General features: G+C 46.3%; 1 protein-coding gene across 2 annotated transcripts; it reads left to right on the top strand.

The window, feature by feature from the left end:
- Window positions 1–632: 632 nt before the first annotated feature.
- Window positions 633–21972, top strand: LOC138814925 (protein disulfide-isomerase-like protein of the testis). Of its 2 annotated transcripts, XM_070004053.1 has the most exons (13): window positions 633–712; window positions 1391–1594; window positions 3256–3473; window positions 4796–5002; window positions 9740–9873; window positions 11443–11580; window positions 13342–13452; window positions 13538–13663; window positions 14866–15063; window positions 16889–17009; window positions 19297–19475; window positions 20718–20801; window positions 21606–21972. In XM_070004053.1, the coding sequence occupies exons 1-13, from the start codon at window positions 648–650 to the stop codon at window positions 21843–21845; spliced, it is 2025 nt and encodes a 674-aa protein (XP_069860154.1). In that variant the 5' UTR covers window positions 633–647; the 3' UTR covers window positions 21846–21972. The 2 variants fall into 2 exon arrangements, with proteins under 2 accessions (XP_069860154.1, XP_069860155.1); XM_070004054.1 differs by lacking the exon at window positions 633–712 and having other exon boundaries at window positions 1502–1583.
- The last annotated feature ends 270 nt before the right edge of the window (window positions 21973–22242 follow it).

The raw sequence follows: 22242 nt of genomic DNA, 5'->3' as shown, positions 1-22242 counted from the left end.
TCAAGGAATCGAACCCAGGGCCTCCTGCGTGATAGCCATGCATTCTCCCACAGAGCCACCTTCCCAGCCCCAGCCATGGGTCCTCTTGTTGAGAGAAAGTCAGGAATGGCTGCCAGCCTCATACTGAGGATCTACCCCTCCCTGTGTCCAACTCCCCTGTGCCTCTTGTCTCCAGTTCCTGTTCAGGTTAGTGGGGCCTACACCATGGGGGCAGCTCTCTCCTTCTTCCCCATCAAGGTTTTCTGCTGAGCCATTGACAAGGTCCTTGTCTCTGAATCTCCGGTCGTATGGAAAGACACAATCTCTGTTCTCAAGTGGATGGATGCACTTTCCTCAAGCAATCTGATGTGAATATTACTAACCACGCCCTCCATTCACGTTTGGTAAAAGGTGGGAGGCAAAAAGCTGAGGGATGCAAACTGGTCATAATAATCATGATACTAACATTAGTAGCTGTTCATTCGTTCACCCAACCAATATTTATCGGACACCTATTATCTGCTAGGCAAAGGAAATGAGAAGAAATTTACAAGGTGATTAATGTCTAAGAGGGGGATGGGGTTGTTATTCCTTTGAACAAAGTAGTCAGGAAAAGGCTGATGGAGGAAAAGATGATGTGTGAGCAAAGACCTGAAGGATCCAGGAAGATGAACATTGATTACACGTGGCTGAAGAGCTTCCTGGCAGAAGCTGCAAGTGCAAAGGCCCTGAGGTAGGTGTATGACTGCTTTATTTGAGGTCTGGCAGAGGCCAATGTGTGAGCAAAGAGAGTCCTCAATGGTAGAGTGCTTGCTTAGCATGTGTAAGGCCCTGTGTTTGATTCCCAGAATGGTGGGAAAAGAAGAAAGAGAGAAAGAGAAGGTGGGAGGAGGAGAGAAAGAAAGAGAAGAAGAAAGAGAGAGAGGAAAAGGAAGGAAGGGGGAGAGAGAAGGAAGGAAGGAGAGGAGGGAGGGAAGGAGGGAAGAAGGAAGAAAGGAAGGATAGGAGAGAGGGAGGGAGGGAGGGAGGGAGGAAGTAAGGAAGGAAGGAGGGAGGATAGGAAGGAAGGAAGAGAAATGGCACTAAGTAACAGCAGTACTACTGCCTTCCAGTTTCTCCATTTCTCCCTCTGCCCCTACCACCTTGTCTAGTCCTTACACACCCATGAGAGTTGTGTGTCTTTGTACAGGAGATGAAACTGTGCCCCCGAACAAAGTAATTGACAGCTCAAGGTCACACGGGTCAGGACAGAGCTGGGCTCCAGACTCTGAGCCACAGCCACCCTGGGTCCCACAGTACATTTTGCTTCTGTCCCCACTCCTCCGCCCTGTCAACTCTGCTCCTGGTGCCCACTGGCAGGGCCTCTTGGGAGGGGCCCCCTCTTACTCAACAATGGCCCATTCTTCTGTAGGACCCCCCAGGCCCTCCAGAGCCCCAGAACTCAGAACATTGCTGTGGTGGCTACAGTGGCCTCTGTGTGCCTAGGAAAGGGGCCGTGTTTCTGCCACTTTCGGTGTCATTGGAAAACCCAGGAGAAGCCCAGAGGCTGCTGTTCAGGTCACTACAGTGGTGCAGTTTTCTGTCTCACCAGCTCGGTCCTCCAGGTAAATTCCAGGTCTGCCCTCGCAGCCTTTCCTCTATCCAGCACCATTAACTGAAGATGGCTACTTACATTAGCACTAACCACAGGGCCTTAAGGAAAAAAAAAATATGGCGCTCAAACTAACCCTGCCCAAACCAGTGAAATTACAACCTACTAGGTTTGGGATCAAGAATCAGTCTTAATTTTTACCAAACTCCTACAAGAGATTTGATTCCCAATTCAGATCTGCAGACTATTCTAGGAGCTACAGATAATCATGCTTATGTTTAAAACTTTAACAGGCAGGCTTGGGGCTACTCACTTTTGTACGCTTAGTGCTCGTGACAGAGGCAGGAGAGTCATGGGTTTGAGGCCAGCCCAGGCGACATAGTAAGAGCTGGTCTTTACATACATGTAAGGTAGAAACAACAATACAGAAGAGGAAGCAGACATTCGTGGCAAAGCAGAATGTTCTGAGCAGACTGGGCAAAGCCAAGGAGTCAGAGAAGATCCCTCTGATGACCAGCAGAGATGAAGACATAGAGAAAACACAAAGTAGGCAGAGGCAAAAGGAAGGGAAGGAGCCCAGGATGGGCTGTCCAGAGCTTATGAGGGGAGAGAGAGAGAAGGAGGGTGAAGGAGGATGGGTATTAGGATGAGGACCTGTGAGTTCACAGTTAGGGCTTGCAAGATGGGAGACCTTTTGGTAAGAGGAGAAACAGGATGGAATTCGTGTTTGCAAAAAGGATCTCTAGTGCCGTGGGGGAAGAGTAGAGACAGAGGGAACTGCCAGGAGTTCACAGATTTGGATGGCGGTCTTGGTGGGATATGGGAAGAGAGGACTCAGCCCAAACTGGGCTGATGATATGGCAACTTGTCAGCTACTGTTATGGCGGAAGTTTCCCATCAAAGCTACTTTCAGCCTGGCGCCAGTGGCTCACGCCTGTAATCCTAGCTACTCAGAAGGCTGAGATCTGAGGATTGCGGTTCAAAGCCAGCCCAGGCAGGAAAGACTGTGAGACTCCTTTCTCCAATAAACCACCAGAAAACCGCAAGTGGTGCTGTAGCTCAAGTTGGTAGAGCTCTCGCCTTGAGCTGAAGAGCTGAGGGACAGCGCCCAGGGCCTGCTAGCCAGAGGAGCAAGCGTGGAGATGAGGTGATTCCCTTCCAGATGACAGAGAGGGCTGGTGGGTGTACCAAGGCTAAGACAGCATTGGGATCAAGACAGCCAGGAGGCTGGACACTAGTGACTCATGCCTGTAATCTCAGGAGGCTGAGATCTGAGGATCACAGTTCAAAGTTGGCCTAGGCAAGGAAGTCCATGAGCTTCTTACCTCCAATCAACTGCCAAAGGCCAGAAGTGAAACTGTGGCTCAAGTGGTACAGTGCTTAGCTCAGGACAGTGCCCAGGCTTTGAATTTAAGGGACCAGCACAAAGAAAGGGAGGGAAGGAGGAAAGGAGGGAAGGAGAGAAGGAGATCATCTGCCTAACAGAAAGCCTTGCAGGTACAAGATCCAAGCCTGGGCAGATTAACAGGGGTCCTGAGACCTCACGGATGGATTGAGAATCCTTCAGTGAGGCCTTGTCAAAGATCCCTGAAGGGAGACCATGGGATAAGCCCTTTCCTGCCCGCTCCCTGCTTCCTATCTTGAGCATTGAGCCAGGGCTCTGTCTTCTCTGCTGCCCTCTGCAGGACATCCATGACACTGTGCCAGATGCCCTCACTGGGGCTGCTGTTGCTGGCTGCTAGGGTCTGGGTGGTCCACAGTCACCAGGAGATGGATGCCAGCGACACCAACATCAACTTTTCCAAGCCTTTGCACATCGTACAAGAGGGCAACCTGATGGTGCTGACCCCAGCCGGCCTGACCCAGGCGCTGAACCAGACCCGCTTTCTCATGGTGCTTTTCTGTGAGTGTCTGGCTTGGGGGGGGATGGGAGTGGGGAGAAGGGGGGAGGGTGGGAGAAGAACACCCCCCTCCTTCATCGACTGCTAAACACATGAGAACATGTGATGGATGTTAAAAGTGTATTAATGTCGATGGGGTGTTGCTCCCAAATTCTAGGAATCTCAGGTTTCGCTTGGTGCCAGGTGCTGGCGGGGCTGGCACACTGTCTCGGCTTTGTAGGGTGTCATGAAATGTCTCCCCAATTCAGGCTCAAGGGGCTGATCCTTCCTTGCAATTCTGACATTCCTCCCTTTGGTTTTGTGTGTGTGTGTGTGTTCCCCGAGCTGTGGTATCCTATAAGTATGGAAGTTGTTTTGGATTTTTCAAGGAACCCTGGCTCTTGAATGATGTAGGGATCTGGGATGAAAGATGGAGCCAACTGATTTGTCCTCTTCCCCGCTTTCTTGAGTGGTTGCTAGAGATTGAACTCTAAGGCTGAGCGACATCCCCAGCCCTGGTTTTATATTCCTTAATTGCCCTGGATAACATGCCATTTGAAAGTGCAGGCGTGCTGTCTCTCCACACTGGCTGAGATTAGAAAAGACACTCAATTAAACTCATCACTTGGCAGTCATTGATTCCTGCCAGCACCCAGTTGAATTCAAAAGGAGTTCCCAAACACTGGCAGGCCTCCTAAAGTGACCTTCAGAGATATAAATGCATAGACTGTTATAAGAGCAGAATTTTTACAAGAGTAGTAGCAATTATGAAGTGTTATTTATTCACCTAAACCAGGCATTAAATCACTTTGATTGCATGCACCCAGAGAAGAACAGAGGGAAGAGACTCTCTAATCTCTATCCTGGCAATGACTCTCACTGACATAAGACCATGAACAAGTGGGTCATTTTATTGTGCCTCAGTTTCCCTATGTATGAAATTGACATCGTCATAATAAAATCTACCCCCATGGTGAAAAATCACGCCCAGATCCTAGAAAGTGTGAGTGTGAACTCTTACAAGACAATAAACAGTATGGAATTAACTGGCAAATCTCCTTTCACTCCATGAAGTGGCTGCTATCAGTTCTATAAGGAAAAAAGCACAGCTTAGAAAGATTAAGTTGCATGTTGTCAGTGTTACTGAGCCCAAAGGGCCTTTTTTGAGTACGTCTCTTCAACAGCCCCATTTCACGACTCATTGGGTTACGTCCTGGTGTAACCCAGGATGTAATCTTGTGCTCACTCCTTCTGAGCATAAAGCTAGCCAGGAACTCAGCAGTCTACCTTGGGCAGGACAGAGAGAGGCCCTGGCTAGTTCTGTTTTCGTGTCTGTTCTTTCTAGACAATTCCATGTCAAAGCAATCCAGGAGTTTGGCCAAGGAGCTGGGCAAAGCTGTGGACATCCTGGGCAAAGGCAAAAATGGGATTGGCTTCGGCAAGGTTGACGTCTCTGTGGAGAAGGAGCTGAAGCAGGAGTTTAACATCAAGAAGACTCCAGACTTGAAGCTGTTCTTTGAGGGCAACAGGTCAGAGCCCATCGCCTGCAAAGGTAATGGGGCTGGGGTGATGTGATGATTTTGTGCGCAGGTAAAGTAAAGCGCTGAGATGATTTTTGTGCGCATTTGGTAGCCCGAGGTGTGAGGCTTTGATGTGTCAGCTCTTTCTAACTTATGATGCCCCCCTTCCACTCCTGCTTTCCCTTAAAATCTTGGAGCAACCTGCTCTTTCCTCTGTACCCAGCCGGCAGCCAGAGTGAGGAGGCAGGAGATGGCCCGAGGTGGTGTTCACAGAAGTGGCAAACATCACTTCTAGTTGTAGAGTCGTATTGTGAGTGCAAACACTCTCAGTTGCATCCATGAGGAAACTAGGTTTCCATAGCTTTTCGGTACCTCTACTTCAGATTGCGTATCAGCAAAAGGGGCCCAGGAGAGACAAGAGACAGAGTGTGGATGCGGGGCTGGTAAACTAACACACCAGAGACTAAGTTCTTAATTCCACTCTTTACTCTTTTGGTGTTCTACTTTAGATTGATTTTGACAGGGTCCCTAGTTTCAAGGAGTATTTGTAAGAAAAAAAAAAAAAAAGAAGCCCAGAAAATGATGGGTCAAAAGAGGGTTGGAATGGAGTGTCTATCAGATGCTATTATTTATTTGTGGATTCGTTGGTGGTCTGAGATCACACTCACACTTTCTAGGAAAAGACACTGTGTTTGTTTGTTTTTTCCATAACAGAATTTGAACTTGGGGACTCACATTCTTCCTTGAATCTTTTTTTACTCAAGCCTGATGCTCTACCACTTGAGCCATGCCTCCGCTTCTGGCTTTTTTTTTTTGCTGATTAAGTGGAGATTTGTCTGCCTGGGCTGGCTTTCAATCATGATTCTCAGATCTCAGCCATTTGAGTAGCTAGGATTATACGCGTGAGCTACCAGCCCCTGTCCTGGCACTGAACTTTTGAGCCATGCTCCCTGGCCCCTTTTTGGGGGGTTTACTTATATGTTTTTTTTTCTAGGTTGGCCTAGTACTGCAGTCATCTTATTTACGCTTCCTTTGTGTAGGTTAGATTATAGGAATGACCCACCATGCCCAGTATGTTTGTGGAGATGGCAGGGTGGTAGTCTCATTAATTTCTTTTGCTCAGGCAGACCCCCGAACCATAATCCTGACTTCTACCTTCTAAGGCGCTGGGATTGCAAATGTGTACCACTGTGCCCAGATCTTATTTAATTTATTCATGGACTCATTCATTTAGGCAACATTTCTGATCCCCCCCCTTTGACAACCTGTAATGCATCAACTTTTATCTTTTACTTTTTTGGGTCCGGTCATGGGGCCTGAACTCTGGGCCTGGGCGCTGTGTCTCAGTTCTTCAGCTCAAGGCTAGTGCTCTACCACTTGAGCCACAGTGCCACTTCCAGCTTTTTTTTTGTTTATTTGGTGCTGAGGAATCAAACCCAAGGCCTCATGAATGCAAGGCAAGCGCTCTACCACTGAGCCACCTTCCCAGCCCCTCAAATTTTATCTTGACATTGAAGATGCTTGAATAATTTTGAGCTTTGGAATAGCATGCAAGCACATTTTTTTAAACGAAAGAGTTACACATGTGAATGGATAAATGGACACAGAGTGGAGTGGTGGAGAGGATGGATGGATGGATGGATGGATGGATGGATGGATGGATGGATGGACAGACATATGCATGTAATGAAGCTGATCAACAGGCAGCCCTGCGATGCTTGTAGAAGACTCAGGCAAATGAGACTGCCTTTTGTTGGGTCTGACACATCTGTGCGGTGAGCACAAGAAAGTCCTAGGAGCTCAGCAGGCCAAAGAATCTTCCTGCAGGGGTGCAGTAGGGAGGGGAAGAGACTGTTTCTAGCCAGACCAAGGTAGGTAGGGAGGGGAGAAGGAGGACTCTCAGACCTGGATTGCAAGATGCACTGTAGTTCCGGGAATGGCCACTAGGGGGCCAGGAGAAACACAGGATGGCTGATAGGGCAGACAGAGTTCAGTTACCTAACAGCTGGCAAGGGCAGTGGAAGGGGTGGGCCTGGCAAAAGGAGAAAGGGGAGTGAGAAAAGGGGAGGGTGGGAGGGAAAGTCTGAGGACTGACTCTCAACAGTGGGATCTACGGATCCCAAGTAAGAAGCTCCTGGTGGTGTGCTGTCTTCAGGGCAAAACAAAACCAAAACACAACACAAAAACAAAAACGGAGAGGCTATTTCTGCTCATGGACTGGCCAGCAGCTGGCTTGCTTCCCTCCTGAAGGACATGAGACACTGAGTCCACAGAGCACCAACAAGGTCACCACGTGGCACAATCATGTGAGGTTGTCACATGATTTTCCCCAGACTCCTTCTAGAAAGTCTGTCCAGGACTGTCTGGGGTAGAGAGTCCCATCCTCTTTCTGTGTTTCCAGAGTACCCCCCCCCCCCCCACCCAACCCCTCTACTTGCAGGAAGAGCAGCACAACAGCAAGAGCCAAAGCCACCTCCATTACTGGGCCTAGCAAAGAGGCAGCAGAACCTAAATCCTCACTACTGCCTGGGGAACAATGGCTTCCTCTTATCCAACCTCAGTTTCCTCATCTGATAGCGAGAGCTACCTCCTGGGGCTGCAGTGAACATAAAACAAGGTTTGTAAGGAACACACACACATCCCTTCTGGAACTGACTAGATCCTTCTTATATGGAACATGGAGAAACTGAGGCACAGAAATGTGGAATAATTTCCTCAAAGCACCTCAGCTAGCAAGCAGTAGAGTCACCACAAAGCTTTGGGCAAAGAACTACATGATAGATACCTTAGGCCTTAAAAGCCAGGAATTCTGTCATAACCACCCAGTCTGTGGGTACACTGTAAAAGCAGCCGTATGGCAACGAATGGGTGTGGCTGTGTTCCAATAAAACTTTATTTATACAAATCAAACAGCGGGCCAGATTTAGTTTGTTGAGCCCTGGCTCTCCATTGTGTCATTCACTAAATGCATGGCAGATGGGGCTTTTGTATGATGATCAGACTTGGTTCCCTGGCCCTAGACCAGTGCTTGGAATTTAGAATTAAAAAAAATGTTTTTGAGTTTGAATGGAAGAAACTTAGGACACCTGAAGTTTAGGACATGCATGAAGTACAGAGACTTGAGCAAGTCTTGCAGACCTGGGTGTCCTATTTTTCATTTTCTAGACAGGATGAGTAATGGCAGGGGACGGAGCTGGGCACACGTCTTGCAATATGGCTGTTATAAAACTCCTCTTCAGAGACAGGTGGAAAGTTCGTCCTTGCTGGACCAAAGTTCAGACCCACCGTCCTCTAATCTCCAAGGATTGGTGGTAGTAGACGGCCTTGGCCACCTCCCCAGAGAAGGAGACTCAGATTTGTCTCGAGGTATTAATGAGATCACAATTTGTGCCTGGAAACAGGCAGCCTGGAGCCAGGCCCAGTCAATCATTGACACAGCGTTCACACCTCAGCTGTCACCTTGCCGCCTGGATCAGAGCCCAGCACCACGGTGGCCAGCAAGGGCAGTTCTCTCAAGGCAGGCAGTCAACGTGGCCAAACTCACAGCTACCTTGGTTCAACTGGATCCTAAGGTGGAAAAACTGTGTGCAAAGATGGGCTGCGATCAAGTTCCTGATGGCTCATTTGCTTTCGTCTTTCATCTTGGATATAGATCCACAAAAAATTGTAGCAATTTCACAAAGTGCTAAATGTAGTGAGAAAAGCAGTTCATATATCACCATCTCCAGGAAGGCCTGGCCGGCCCTTAGCACATTGCTTTTCAACACATGTTTGAGCAATGATTTGGTGATCATCTTCCTCAATACAAAGAGAGCTGTGAAGTGGTGGGAAGGCATGTGCTTCTACTCCACATTATACTTCCAGGACTAAAGGACAGCGCTTGATTACCTAACAGACATGCAGGATGCATTGGTCAAGCATGTGAAAGAGGGAAGGAAGGGAGGAAAGAGCAGTCTAGGAGGGGCTTCCCAAGCTATCCAACAACCAATGTCGAGTTATCTCATAAGAAAGTTCCCATCTCTCCCATTCACAGTCATCAAGAGAAAAAAAATCATAATTGATGTCACTGACCATTATGTGAAATGGCTCTTCCTAGAAAAAACATGTCTCATTCCTAGGTAACCTTGTGTATATTCTGACACACCATTGCATCTCTCCAGGGAAGGGGATGCATGCCCTCAGTTTAGAAGTAAAGACTTTTGTGTAACTGAGAAATGGAGATCAGGATTTTATGATTCTTAGAGGATTGGTGTGTGTGTGGGGGGGGGGGAATTTAAGGTCACAGAGACATAACTGGGATTTCCTCTCAGGTTACAGAATGATCTGGTCTTTTAATTGATCATTTAACAAGATCACATCTGTTTGTTGTCACCTTGGAGGGTGCCTAAGGAAAGAAGGTTGGGACTGCTTCTGCCTCCTAAACTGAATCCTCAGATCTGCTTGCTGATTGGTTGGGAGCAAATTAAATATTGGTGTCTTTGTTCCTCCAATGGGAAGAATAAGCATATCTTATAGGCCTTTGATGTGCAGATTTCATGGAAATGCAACTCTCAGTACAGCATCTTTCTTGACCTTGGTTCAGTGATGGAATGAACTGCTATGAGCATTCATAGTTTAGAGCTTGGCGACGGGTGGGGGAAATGGTGACCTTGGTCTTTCAAGGCTGGGTACCAAGACAAGACAGGGTTGACTGCTAGTTCAGGAGGAAACCTTTGTTAGGTATATTTAACTCTCTCTCAAACTCTCTCTGGCTCTCTCTCTCTCTCCAGGAGTGGTTGAATCTGCAGCTTTGGTAGTTTGGTTGAGAAGACAAATTAGCCAGAAAGCATTTTTGTTCAACAGCAGCCAGCAGGTGGCAGACTTCGTGAAATCGAGGCCCCTGGTCATCGTGGGTTTCTTCCAGGTATGGGGGTGTGGGAGGGGTGTGTGTGTGGAGGAGGTGGAGGTAGGGATGGGGATGGGGGAGGGGCTGTGGGGAGGCTGGAGGTGGGAGATGATTTTTCCAGTTGAGGAGTGCTCTGTCTAAAAGTGGGTGGGGTTGTTCTGAGCCCCATTTTCCCTATCCAGTCAGCTGGTTTTACTTGAGGTCAAAAGAACAACGGAGCTATGAGAGTTGAACTGTTAAGAGATGGTAGAATGGTAGGTGGGAAAGGAAGAATGAAGAGATAGATGTATTTATTCAATTGGTCTTGGGGATTTTCATTTAGAACATCATAGAATGGAGGAATGCCTTCATTTTCGAGTTTGGGAACCACAGCTTTCTATGAATCTGAATAGCAGCTGCCAGCCTGCTTTGGCCAAGCCAAGCTCCATCCTGAAGACTTTCCAAGCATCTTTAGAAAGGAAAACCTTTAGGGCTTTATAAACATGCACCCATTTGAAAACTACCCCAGCCCTCATCACAGGTGGAGTGAGGGCAGATGTTGGTGAAAGTGTATGGAGAACCTCAATATGACTATGAAATGACCTGGGGTAACAGTCTAGTGATTTCATTGTTTTTTTTTTAATATTTAGAATTTATAGTTTTTATATTTAGAAAGACAAAAATTCATTTGCTTTTTAGAAAAATGAGCTTCTCATAAATCTTAACTAATTTAAATGGATGACCACCCCCTCTCCAGTAGGTCAGAATTTTAACATCTTATGTGAAAAGAAAATGGGGAGAAAATGTGCTTCTTCTCTTCCCCCTCCTCATCCCCACTTTTATCCTCCTAGACTACTTTTGGCCCCAATTTTCTCTCAAGCTAATGAACGAAAGCAGAAATTCTAGCTGTATCTTGAATGGCAAGTTCATATTTGGTTTTCTATCTGTTCAAACCCATTGCATCTTCTGAAAGTAATTAAGGATTAAGGAATTAATGTTAAAACTCAATCCTTGGGTTAGGACAGGCTTTAATTATATATGAATCTCATCTATTTTATTGATGATTCTCAAAAAACCTTTATTGTTAATAATTGGAAAAGATGAAGATAGCTCTTTCCACTGGTCTCTGAGAATTTGCCTGTGTGGGCTTTATCCATAGGTAGAGAAGCATTTAGAATAGGAAGTAGAATCCATATGTTTTTGGGAGACAACAGAAGGAAACCCCAGGATTTGGAAAAAGGAAGGTTACAGATTGTCTACCATTTCTATCTTCTTAATTCAACCAGATAAGCTTAAATAAAAGCTAGGCACCAGTAGTTCATGCCTGTAATCCTAGCTACTTAGGAGGTTGAGATCTGAGGATCACAGTTCAAAGCCAGCATGGTAAGAAAGTCTGTGAGACTCTTATTTTTGATTAACCATCAGAAAATCGGAAGTGAAGCTGTGGCTCAAAGTGATAGAACCCTAGCCTTGAGTGAAAGAGCTCAGGGACAGTGCCCAGGCTCTGTATTGAAGACCCACAACTGACAAAGAAACAAGCAAAAGAAACCAAAACAAGCTTAAATAAGCTTTTTACCAAAGCATTACCCAACATGCTTTTCCCAACAGGACTTAGAGGAAGAAGTAGCAGAATTGTTCTACGATGTGATCAAGGACTTCCCAGAGCTGACGTTTGGGGTGATAGCGATCCGGAATGCCTTTGGACGTTTTCATGTTGTCTTGGACAGCGTCCTGGTGTTCAAAAAGGTAGGACAGTCCTGCAGCTGGTGGAGGATGAGGTAGGGCGGTGTGCTCTGGTTCAAAGTTAGTAGGAAGAGGTATGAGCTCTGAACAAACTGGCTCTTAACCACTCACGTGCCACTCAACTCGTGTAAAATCTGTTTCCTGGTGGGTTTTTATTGTTTATTTTTTGGTCCGGTCATGGGGCCTGAACTCTGGGCCTGGGTGCTGTCCCTCAGCTCTTCAGCTCAAGGCTAGCACTCTACCACTTGAGCCACAGCACCACTTCCAGCTTTTTTCTTTTTGCTTATGTGGTGCTGAGGAATCAAACCCAGGGCCTCATGCATGCAAGGCAAGCGCTCTACTACTGAGCCACCTTCCCAGCCCTTATTGCTTATTATTACTATTTCCAGCTGTCTGCCTTTGGGAGCGCCTCCTCCTTTCTTTAGCCAGTTATCGTCATTCACTGAGGCTCACCTCCAAGTAGCTCTTTCCTGCTGGCCCATGTTTCCCTAAGCCCCTACCACCAACCACCACCGTCGTACATCAATGACGTAGCTCTCATCTCCCATCTTAGAGTGGCTATCCCAGTCCTATTGATTATATCTCCAAAAGGCCCCGTAAGCCATCCCTTTCTCCCTGTCTCCTATTATTCTGCAGAATAAGCCCTACCCTAAAAACCAAAGAGCAAATGTGGAGAACAGGTATTTAAGATACCTGAATTATTTATTGCCCCCACCATCAAGAAAAGTACACATATTGTGCTGGACTTGGGGCTTGAACTCAGGGTCTGGATGAGTTTTCTCTTGCTCAAGGTGCACTTGAGTCACACCTCTGCTTCCAGCTTTTGTAGTACTTAATTAGAGATAAGAGTCTCATGGACTTCCTGCCCAGGGCTGGCTTTGAACTAGGATCCTCAGATCTCAGCCTCCTGAGTAGTTAGGATTACAGGCACCAGCCACCAGCACCCTGCAGGAATGTAATGTAGGAGGTGGGTTGGAAGGGAAGCCAGGGGAAATGGGAAGACTGTGGAAGAACATTGCAAGAGTCCAGATGAGAGATGGGTGGACCAATGTGGGATGGTTGAGGGTCGGGGAGAAGATGGGCTAGAAATGAAAAGATAACTTCTTCTCTTCCTTACAGATTTTGCCATAAGAATCCTTTCATTCTCTTGGGCAATCCACATCCCTCTGAGAAGCAGTTACCTAGCAAGATTTAAGGATAGCAAGAATATTTATTAGGGGAAATGTCTCAGAAAGGAAGCAAAGAGGTTGAGAAGACTTAGAGAGCCGTTAGACCATGATGATGTGTTGGGAAGAAGGGAGATGGATGGATGGCACTTCAATTGTAGTTCATTTTGAAGGAAGTCCATCAGCGTTGCCTATCGGAGAGGTTCTGAATCTCCCAGAAAGGGGCTTGCCTTGGTTTCCCTGATACCCTCAGCCATTGGGTGACAGACATGTGACACAACCTCAGCATAAATATGTCAGTATGTTTTAGAGCACAGATGTTGGTCAATTAAGAGATGACCATGGCATTCGAAATCTGAGCTTTCACAGTTACCACATATCCATAATTACCCATATGATCATTTGCTCAGAGTTTATAATGACCAGGTACCTGGACTATGGTTTACATCTGTCAGCGTCCTTACTGTTTTACTTTCCTCCAGGGAAAAATTGTGCTATTTATATTTATTGTACATTCTATTTATTGTATGTGCTGCTTATGCTTATTGTACGTATTGCCGAAGCTTCCCTTCAATGCCTTTCTTTCTTTTTGTCCAAGGGAAATTTGGTGAAACGCCGAGAGCTTATCAATGACAGTACCAACAAATATGACCTCAATCAAGTCATCAAGCAGCACCTTACTGATTTTGTGATTGAGTACAATGCTGAGGTGGGCAGGCCAGAGGTTCCCGGGAGGACAGCTGGGGCGGTGGCATGTGCGCTCTCAGGATGACCTGTTTTCCTTGTAATTGCAGAACCGGGATCTAATTTACGAATTACGCATCTTAAGCCACATGTTGCTCTTTGTCTCCAGAAAGTCTGAGTCATTTGAGATCATAACTCAGCATTATAGACTGGCATCAAAGGAATTCCAAAATAAGGTTTGTGGAGTGTGCCATCGCTCTTGGGGGATCCTGGTTGGGGGGGGGGCACAAGTCCTGCAGACCCAAAGGCCATTTATCCTGCTCTGCTTATTTGCATGTATATAATACGATATATGATATACACAGTAAATCCTCCTCCTCCTTCTTCTTTTTTGTTGGTCATGGGGCCTGAACTCTGAGCCTGGGCACTGTCCCTCAGCTCTTCAGCTCAAGGCTAGTGCCTACCCCTTAAGCCCTAGTGCCACTTCTGGCTTTTTCTGCTTATGTGGTGCTGAGGAATTGAACCCAGGGCCTCATGCATGCAAGGCAAGCGCTCTACCACTGAGCCACCTCCCCAGCCTCAAGTTTGCCTTCCTTTTACAAACTATATGGAGAGCTTCTTGACCTCAAGGCTCCAGACTGCTCATGCACAAAACAGAGCATTGTTGTAAGAACTAGAAAATCTAAATCCTGCCACCCTGGAGACCAAGTTAGGACTGATTGTTAATTCAGACCAGTCTGGGCTATGTAGTAGTAGTAGTATTATTAGTCATAGAAAGAAGAAGAATATCTTCACATACAGCAATGAGCAAAAGCAAATTCATAAGGTTTATGGATATCACTGACATTATCATCATTAGAAACAAATCTGTTTTTTTCCTAAGCCTATATGTAGTGTCCTGACACCACTGGCACTATCAGGCTATTCCCTTCTTATTCTCTTTATTTTTATTTATCAATTTATTTATTTATTTGTGTGTGTGTGTGTGTGTGTGTGTGTGTGTGTGTGTGTGTGTACGTGTGCATGTGTGTGCCAGTAATGGTGCTCACACTTGGGACCTGGGTTCTATCCCTTAGTTTTTTCACTCAAAGATAACACTCTATGGCTTGAGCCACAGCTCCACTTCTGACTTTTTGGTGATTAATTAGAGTCTTCAGGACTTTCCTGCCTTGGCTGGCTTTGAACCTCCGTCCTCAGATCTCCACCTCCTGAGTAGTTAGGATTACAGGTGTGAGCCACCAGAGTCTGACCCCTCTTTATTTCTCTAAGAACTATGACAGCCAAGTACTAATGGCTGCTGCCCGCCTAGGAGTTTGGGCAAGAAACCTTCATTAAGTCAGGAGTGCTCCATAGACCCTATGCTTTGCATCTTGTTAGTTACAACTCTTCTCCCTCCACAAAAGGTCCTGAAAGACAAATTTTTTTTTTGACTTGGCAGATCCTTTTTATCCTTGTGGATTCAGATGAACCCAAAAACAAATTTGTCTTTGAGTACTTCCGGATCACAGAAGTCGACACTCCATCTGTCCAAATCCTAAACTTAAGCTCTGATGCCAGGTACAAAATGCCTACAGATGACATAACCTATGAAAACCTCAAGAAATTTGGCCGCAGTTTCCTGAATAAAAATGCCAAGGTAAGCTTGTTCTTAGTTAAGTTTTATACAGAACTTCAAGATTATTCCTTGTATTTTTTTTTAAACTAGCTTTGGTCAGATGTAGCATATAGCTCATGGCTTAATGTGGGGAAATTCTTTCTAGTTCTTCATCTTGATTCTGTCCAGCTTTTTGGCTTCTCCTGAGCCTATCCTATCAACATTATGTCTTTAGTTGTAATAATGGCTTTTTTTTTTTTTTTTTTTGGGTCCGGTCGTGGGGCCTGAACTCTGGGTCTGGGCGCTGTCCCTCAGCTCTTCAGCTCAAGGCTAGCACTCTACCACTTGAGCCACAGCGCCACTTCCGGCTTTTTTCTTTTTGCTTATGTGGTGCTGAGGAATCGAACCCAGGGCCTCATGCATGCAAGGCAAGAGCTCTACTACTGAGCCACCTTCCCAGCCCAATAATGGCTTTTTTGTGTGTGTGCTGGTACTGAGGCTTGAACTCAGAACCTGAGTGTTATCCCTTAACTCCCCTCTCTTCTGGCTGGTGCTCTATTACTTGAGTCACAACTCTACTTCTGGCCTTTTCTGATTTATTGGAGATAAAGGACTAGAACTGCAGACATTCTGTAGAACTAATTAATCTGGATGGAGTCTCTAACCCCTCTCTTCCCCTCCCCCCACGCCTCTAACCTAAAAGACTTACTTGGCCCAAGGGTAGATGTTTGGATTGGGGAGGTGAAAGGTTAATGCCCACGGAACAATCATGATTTGCCTCCAAGGCCTTAGAGACAACTGATGGTGACAAACAGACTCTGTTGCAAAGAGGAGGGAAAGCCCCAGGCAAGCTAGTCACCCACTGTTGGTTCAGCACTGCTCTCCTGAGCAAGGGACCCATATTATTTATATTCCAAACTGGGATGCCTTTGGGAAAAAAAGCAGGGCTGTTCTTCATAGTATTATTCACTCAGACTCTATGGCGACCTCTGGAGTGTTTCCATTCCCTTCTGTCTCGCCCCTCCTCCCCATCTCCCAGGACACTGTGGCCTTGTCAAATGGAAGGTGTTCTCCGATGCACCTGTCTTCCTCTGCCATTCTGCTGGGGGTCTAGCTGGGCTGGGAGGAGGGATGGCTGATAAATGTAAAGCTGGGAAGTTACAACAGAGGCCCAAATTGCAAGGACTCCATAAATGTGCACCTTAAGGTGGATTGGGCATGCTATGCCCCCACAGGAAGCCAGACCTGCCTGATTCCAAAGAAAGCCCCTTTGTGTAGAAAATATGGTGAGGATTGGTAGCGTTGTGAAGAGAAAACTGGGAATCTGCTCCAGGGCCCTTTTGGGACTGATGGGAACCACCAGGGCTGTGGGGAGCTAGGGGGCCAATGGCAGGAAAGGAGTGGATGTAGGAGATAGTGAGGAGGCAGTGGGAGGAGAGAAAAAAACATGTTCTGAGACTTTCAACTCTTGCTTTGAACAGAAGAGCTGAGTTCATTCTCTCATTTATTCATCGGCAAAGCATTTATTGAGGTCCTATTATGTACTGGGTAGTGGATTCTCAATGATTGAAGTCCTTTGTGACATTCCATCTCATGGGATCGAGTCACTCTGAATGAGATGGACAGAAAAGCAACTCTACATGATAAACGAACAGGACCTCAGCTGCCCTGGGTAGGGGCTGGAGAGCATCAAAGACATTTTCTCTTGAGATCATTCTCAAGGGTAAATTTGGATTAACTGGGCCAGGAAGGGTGAGTGGATCTGGGGTGGCCTTTCAGGTGTAAGTCTCTGTCTCTAGAATAATGGGACATGTGGTGTTGGTTCTCTGATGAGATATGCTTGGGCCTTGTGGGGTTTGCTTCCTAGAAACACGAACCCAGTGAAAACATCCCGAAATATTGGAACCAGGGCCCGGTGAAGCAGTTAGTGGGGAAGAACTTCAACATCGTTGTCTTCGACAAGGAGAGGGACGTGTTCGTGATGTTCTGTGAGCATCGGGTCCCAGGGGCGGTGGAGAGTACAGGGTCCCCAAGCTGACTTTGGGTTCAAGTGTCATTCCTGAGTTCTTAAGCAATGCCATCTCCCCAATCCACCATGTACCACTGTAACAATGGTCCCGGGGGAAGGGGGGGGCAGAACCCACAATCCCAAGAGGTTGGATCACAATGCTATTTTCCAGTACCCCGCTTCCTCTGGCCAAGTGAGTTCTTAGAATACAATGGCATGCTGCCCAGATAATCCAGGTCTGTGGCAATTTATAAACATAGTAATGTTGGAGAGCTCATATTGGAAGCTTTGCCTATCTTCTGTCATTTCATCATCTTGATGCTGTCTCCTCCCTTCTATGGACCACTCATTACACAGAATCTCCTGGAGCAGAAGGTTCTAGTATGACACAGCTCATAAGTGCTGGAGGGAGGATTTAAAACTACTCTTGTGTCTAGAGTTCCTTTAGCCTTGGTCTTTTTATATAACTTAGCCAGTGGCCCAGTTGATGTGTGGACCTTCCCATTTACCACATTTACACTTGTCAAACAACAGCTATTTATCATCATCATCATCATCATTACTACTACTATGACTATTACTATTAGAATTATTTCTAGAGCTCACCTAAGGGCCATTACCCTTTCCTACAGTTTCTGCTTGGCTGATGAAGAGCCAGTGAGAATAGAGAAGATGACTCTGAAATAATTTCAACTGTCATCTTTTATTTTGTCAGGGAGAGTTACTGAATGGTCACTGACCAATGCATCAGGCAGGTGCTTGGCAAAATGTTTGTGGTTAGTCAGTGCCTGGGGACGGTGGCTTTCTTCGTGACACAGCCTCAGGGAGGTTCATCACCTTACCCAAAGTCACACCGGAAGGAGGAAGGGTAAAGGTCCAGCAGGAGGGCTGTGCTGCCACTGGACTGATTGGGTCTGATGGACCCTTTACAATCATGCCCCATAGTCTTGTCCACAGAGCTGGGTGTTTGAGGTCTGTGCAGTTAACTCAGGGTAATTTACTGCCTTTCAGTGACAGTCCAGGGCGGCCTTTCTCTACTTCCTGATACCTGGAGTTCTGAGAACCTTCATTGTTTCTCTAAAAGGCAAAGTACCTTCATTTTCTTGGAAGCAAGCCTGTCAGGCTGGCTCCCTGGGGCAGTAGCTATTATGCCCCCTTCCTGTTCCCACCCAGGGCATGTGGAGTTCCAGGGGTGCTGCTGGCAGAGAGCCTGGCCATGGAGGCATTTAGATCAGAAATAGGGAAATGATGATGTAGTGTGGGGGCTTTGGGGACCATTCCTCTGACACAACCAGAAACCTGGAGCTTTAAAAGAAGGATGGAGGTTTGTTGTTGTTGTTTTTTTTCCAATGCACTCTCCCCTCCCCACCCCATGCAGAGATTAAAGGACTTTCCACAAGTAAGTCCAGAGGCTTGAACTCAGGGCCTCTCTCCTGTTCTTGCTTGGCTTTTTCATTCAAAGCTGGTACTCTACCATTTGAGCCACTCCTCCACTTCTGGCTTTTGTTGGTTATAAGTGGAGAGGAGAATCTCATGGACTTTTCTACCCAGGCTGTCTTCAAGCCATGATCCTCAGATCTCAAGTCTCTTGAATAGCTAGGATGATAAGCATGATCACCATACCCAGCTGTAGTAAATCTTTCTAAGTTGAAGTGACATGGCTTCAAAATCCTCTAACTATAGGATGATCTTGGCTAAGTAGCTTAGCCTCTGTCTGAAAAATCTCTGTGTTGTACCACACACACACACACACACACATACACACACATATACTTTATGGCAGAAGGTACAATATAAATATTTTCCTTGTTTTTCTCCTCCAACTGGAGTGGAACACTAGAAAAGAAGGAATTTTGAAAACATAACAAAGAAGAAAACGTTAACACATGTGAAGTGTTGATACCTTGGGTGGAGAAGGTACTAGGGTCATTTTTCCCCCTTCAGTTTATTTGATAATGATTAATACCTGAGCTGTAAAAATAATGTGCTATATGAGAAAAAAATGCAATTTGCATAGCATCCCCATCGTAAAAAGAACACAGTAATGGCATAGTTATAGGGCTTGAACTCAGCACATGGGCACTATCCCTGAGCTCTTTTGCTAAAGGGTAGAGCTTTACCACCTTGAGCCACAGTTCCGCTTCCAGAGATAAGAGTCTCATGGACTTTCCTGCCAAGACTGGATTCAAACCACAATCCTCAGATCTTAGCCTCCTGAATAGCTAGGATTACAAGGCCTGGTTAGCAACCTTTCTTTTCTTTTCTAGATGCGCCCTGGTCTACGAAGTGCAGAGCTCTGTTCCCGCTGCTGGAGACGTTGGGCATCAAGTATCAAAACCACACCACAATCACCATTGCCAAGATCGACATCACAGCCAATGATATCCAACTCTCCAACCCGGACCGGTACCCATTCTTCAGGCTCTTCCCCACCAACTCTGAACAGGTGAAAGGCCCTGGAGGACCTCCCACCCAACGTAATGGGAAATGCTTCCCTGTTTATCATCAGGGGGTTGACTTCTCTTTCTCTCCAGCTCTGCCTTCTACCATACCAGCTCCTTTCTCAGCTCCAGTCCCCAGGAAGCTGTCATGTTCAAGTTTATTTTCAAGTAGCTGCAGTTCCAAGACATGCTATCATTACATATAACTCAAGACAAATTACTCATTGACTTCATCATTATACCAAATGGGGATCTGGACTGTAGTCTCCCAGACTGCACAGAATATTGAGGATAGGGTGGTATCCCATGAGACACATAATGATGACGATCCATCACCAGGACTGACAATGCTCTGCACACTGCCCTGGCCTATGGGGAACAGTGTCAATCAAAAAAGCTTGAGCCCAGGTCCCTACTCCTGAGAAGAGTGTGTGTGGGACCATCTCTAAAGGCAGTGGGAATTGAGGGGAGGATAACACTGAATTCAGATTCAAGGAAGGTCCATGATCTGTAGGTAGGACACATGGTATAAATGAAGAGAGGGGCAGGAAGGTAACCTGAACACCTGTCATGATGATGCCCTTCTGGTGCAGATGATGAAAGTGGGGAAATCGTGGCAAATGTGTCTGGGTGGAGAGTGTGAGACTAAGAGTCAACGAACGATCTGAGTTACCTGAAAGAGAATACAGTCAACCAGTGGCAGGGAATGGCTTCTTGACCTTCTTAAAGACTAAAAGAGGGCCGGGAACCAGCGGTTCATGCTTGTAATCCTAGCTACTCAGGAGGCTGAGGCCTAAGGATCATGGTTTGAAGTAACCTTGGGCAGGAAAGTCCATGAGACTCTTATCTCCAATTAACCACTAAAAAGCCAGAAGTGGAGCTGTGGCTCAAGTTGTCAAGCACTAACTAGTCTTGAAAAAAAATTTCACAGACAGCACCCTGGCCTTGAATTCAAGCTCTAGGACTAACACACACACACACACACACACACACACACACACACACACACACACACACACACACACACACACACACACACACACATCTGTGCTGTGTGACCCACCATGCTACTGTGACAACATGGAGAAATACTACTTCTCTTTGAGAGACTCATGTGAATGAAGGCACCCATTCAACATCATGTAGACTGTTAGGAACTTGAACCCGGGTGACTCAGGAGCAATTCATACACAACTGGCTGAGGAAGTGGTATCCATGCTTTCACTCTTGCTTTGTTCTCTTCCCAGGCTGTTCTGTATCAAGGAGAGCATACTCTGGAAGGATTTTCTGACTTCCTGGAAAGCCAAGTCAAGGTTCAGATTGAGGATGAGGTACAGGGAAAACAGCAATTGTCTCCCACTCTCAAAATTATTAAGAACTCCACAGGGGAAAAAAGTGTGTCCAGAGTTCCATGTTCTTGTGCTCTCTGGAGATGGCTGAGACAACCCCCCCCCCAGTTTAAGGGAACTTTCTGGGCTTCCTTTCAAGGGTGTTGGTGGCATGGGAGTGGCAATGGGAGACTTTAGAAATGCTAGGAAGAATGAAACCTTCCAGGTAACAAAACTCCCAAGGCTGCTACCCAGAGTCCACTTTCCAGAAACGGTAAACAAACCAGGTACCTGGATGGGGTTTCCACCTTCTGCCTTTATTCTCCAGGAACCACAAGCTCTTTGTCCCCTCAGGGTGTCTCATGAGACTATCTTCTGGAAGGTTCCATTTGTATGAATTCTCTTTGGATTGTAAAGGTCAAAGACACTATTCCACTGTTTCAGCAACGATGGAAATTCATTCCATGTAGCTGGTAGAATGTCTGGCATGTATACTCCCTGGAGGCCCAAGATGACCCTACAGCTCCAAACTACTACTTAGCATTTGCAGAAAATATCCTGGACAAGGATCTCAGTAGCTGAGCCTGTAGTTGGGGATTTAACAGCCACTCCTGTGGACTTAGAAGAGAAGAATGGTCCCATAGCAGTGTCATAGTTAGGCACTATTGTACCACCTTGCTTTATCTATGAAGACCGTCTCTCTAGACACATCTAGAAAAAGAGTCTGACAGTGCACAATTAGGACACCTAATTATGTGATATGTTTCCCCTCTTGCTCTCTCTTCCCTTTACCCTTTTCCTTAATAGCTATTACCCTTTGAACAAAATGAAGAGCTGGAAGAGGAGGTGATAGTGGAGGACCAGGAGGAGGAAGAGTTACCTGAGCAAACATTGCCTGAGCAGAAAGTCCCTGAGCTGAAGAACATGACCAAGCTGGAAATATCAGCAGGACAACAGAAAACAGCTAAGGAGGAGAAGGAGGAGGTAGCTAAGCCAAAGGGACCTCCAAGACAGGAGAAGAAACCGAAAGTCAAGGAAGAACTTTAGCTTCTTCAAAGCCAGGAGAGAAGGGGGCCCATCTCCTAGGCCTTTTCATTCCCTGCATGGATTTATTCCAATAATACTATATATTGTTGTGGTGGGGTGAGTGGGGGTAGGCTAATAAACCCCGTGAATGTCTCCTACCTTGTTTTCCTCCCATGAGCTCCTTTTCCTGCTTGGTGTTGCCTTAGGAGAGCTGTTTGGCCTGGAATTCAGCCAAGGCTGCTGTGGAGGTCATGATGGCGACCTTGAATGAGTGTTTACTCTCTGTAGGGTCTTCCTCTAGTTCTGTAACATGACTGGTGGCTGCATTTTGGTTTTTATTTTGCTTTGTTTTTGTTCCCATGTACGGGTAGGGAAATCAAGGTACACTGAGGTTAAACTGTGATCACCCAGCTGGAGC

The sequence above is a fragment of the Dipodomys merriami genome, unplaced genomic scaffold (assembly GCF_024711535.1).
Source record: "Dipodomys merriami isolate MVZ:Mamm:240054 unplaced genomic scaffold, mDipMer1.0.p SCAF_62, whole genome shotgun sequence".
Classification (NCBI taxonomy): Eukaryota; Metazoa; Chordata; class Mammalia; order Rodentia; family Heteromyidae; genus Dipodomys; species Dipodomys merriami.
This window is presented reverse-complemented; position numbering and strand designations above follow the sequence as displayed.

What these genes read in the sequence shown, in the direction of transcription:
- LOC138814925 (XM_070004053.1), top strand. Translation starts at nt 648, where the DNA reads ATGAACATTGATTACACGTGGCTGAAGAGCTTCCTGGCAGAAGCTGCA. An exon ending in TGATTGAGTACAATGCTGAG is followed by an intron (nt 13,453 to 13,537) that starts GTGGGCAGGCCA and finishes TTGTAATTGCAG; the next exon opens with AACCGGGATCTAATTTACGA. An exon ending in TCCTGAATAAAAATGCCAAG is followed by an intron (nt 15,064 to 16,888) that starts GTAAGCTTGTTC and finishes TTTGCTTCCTAG; the next exon opens with AAACACGAACCCAGTGAAAA.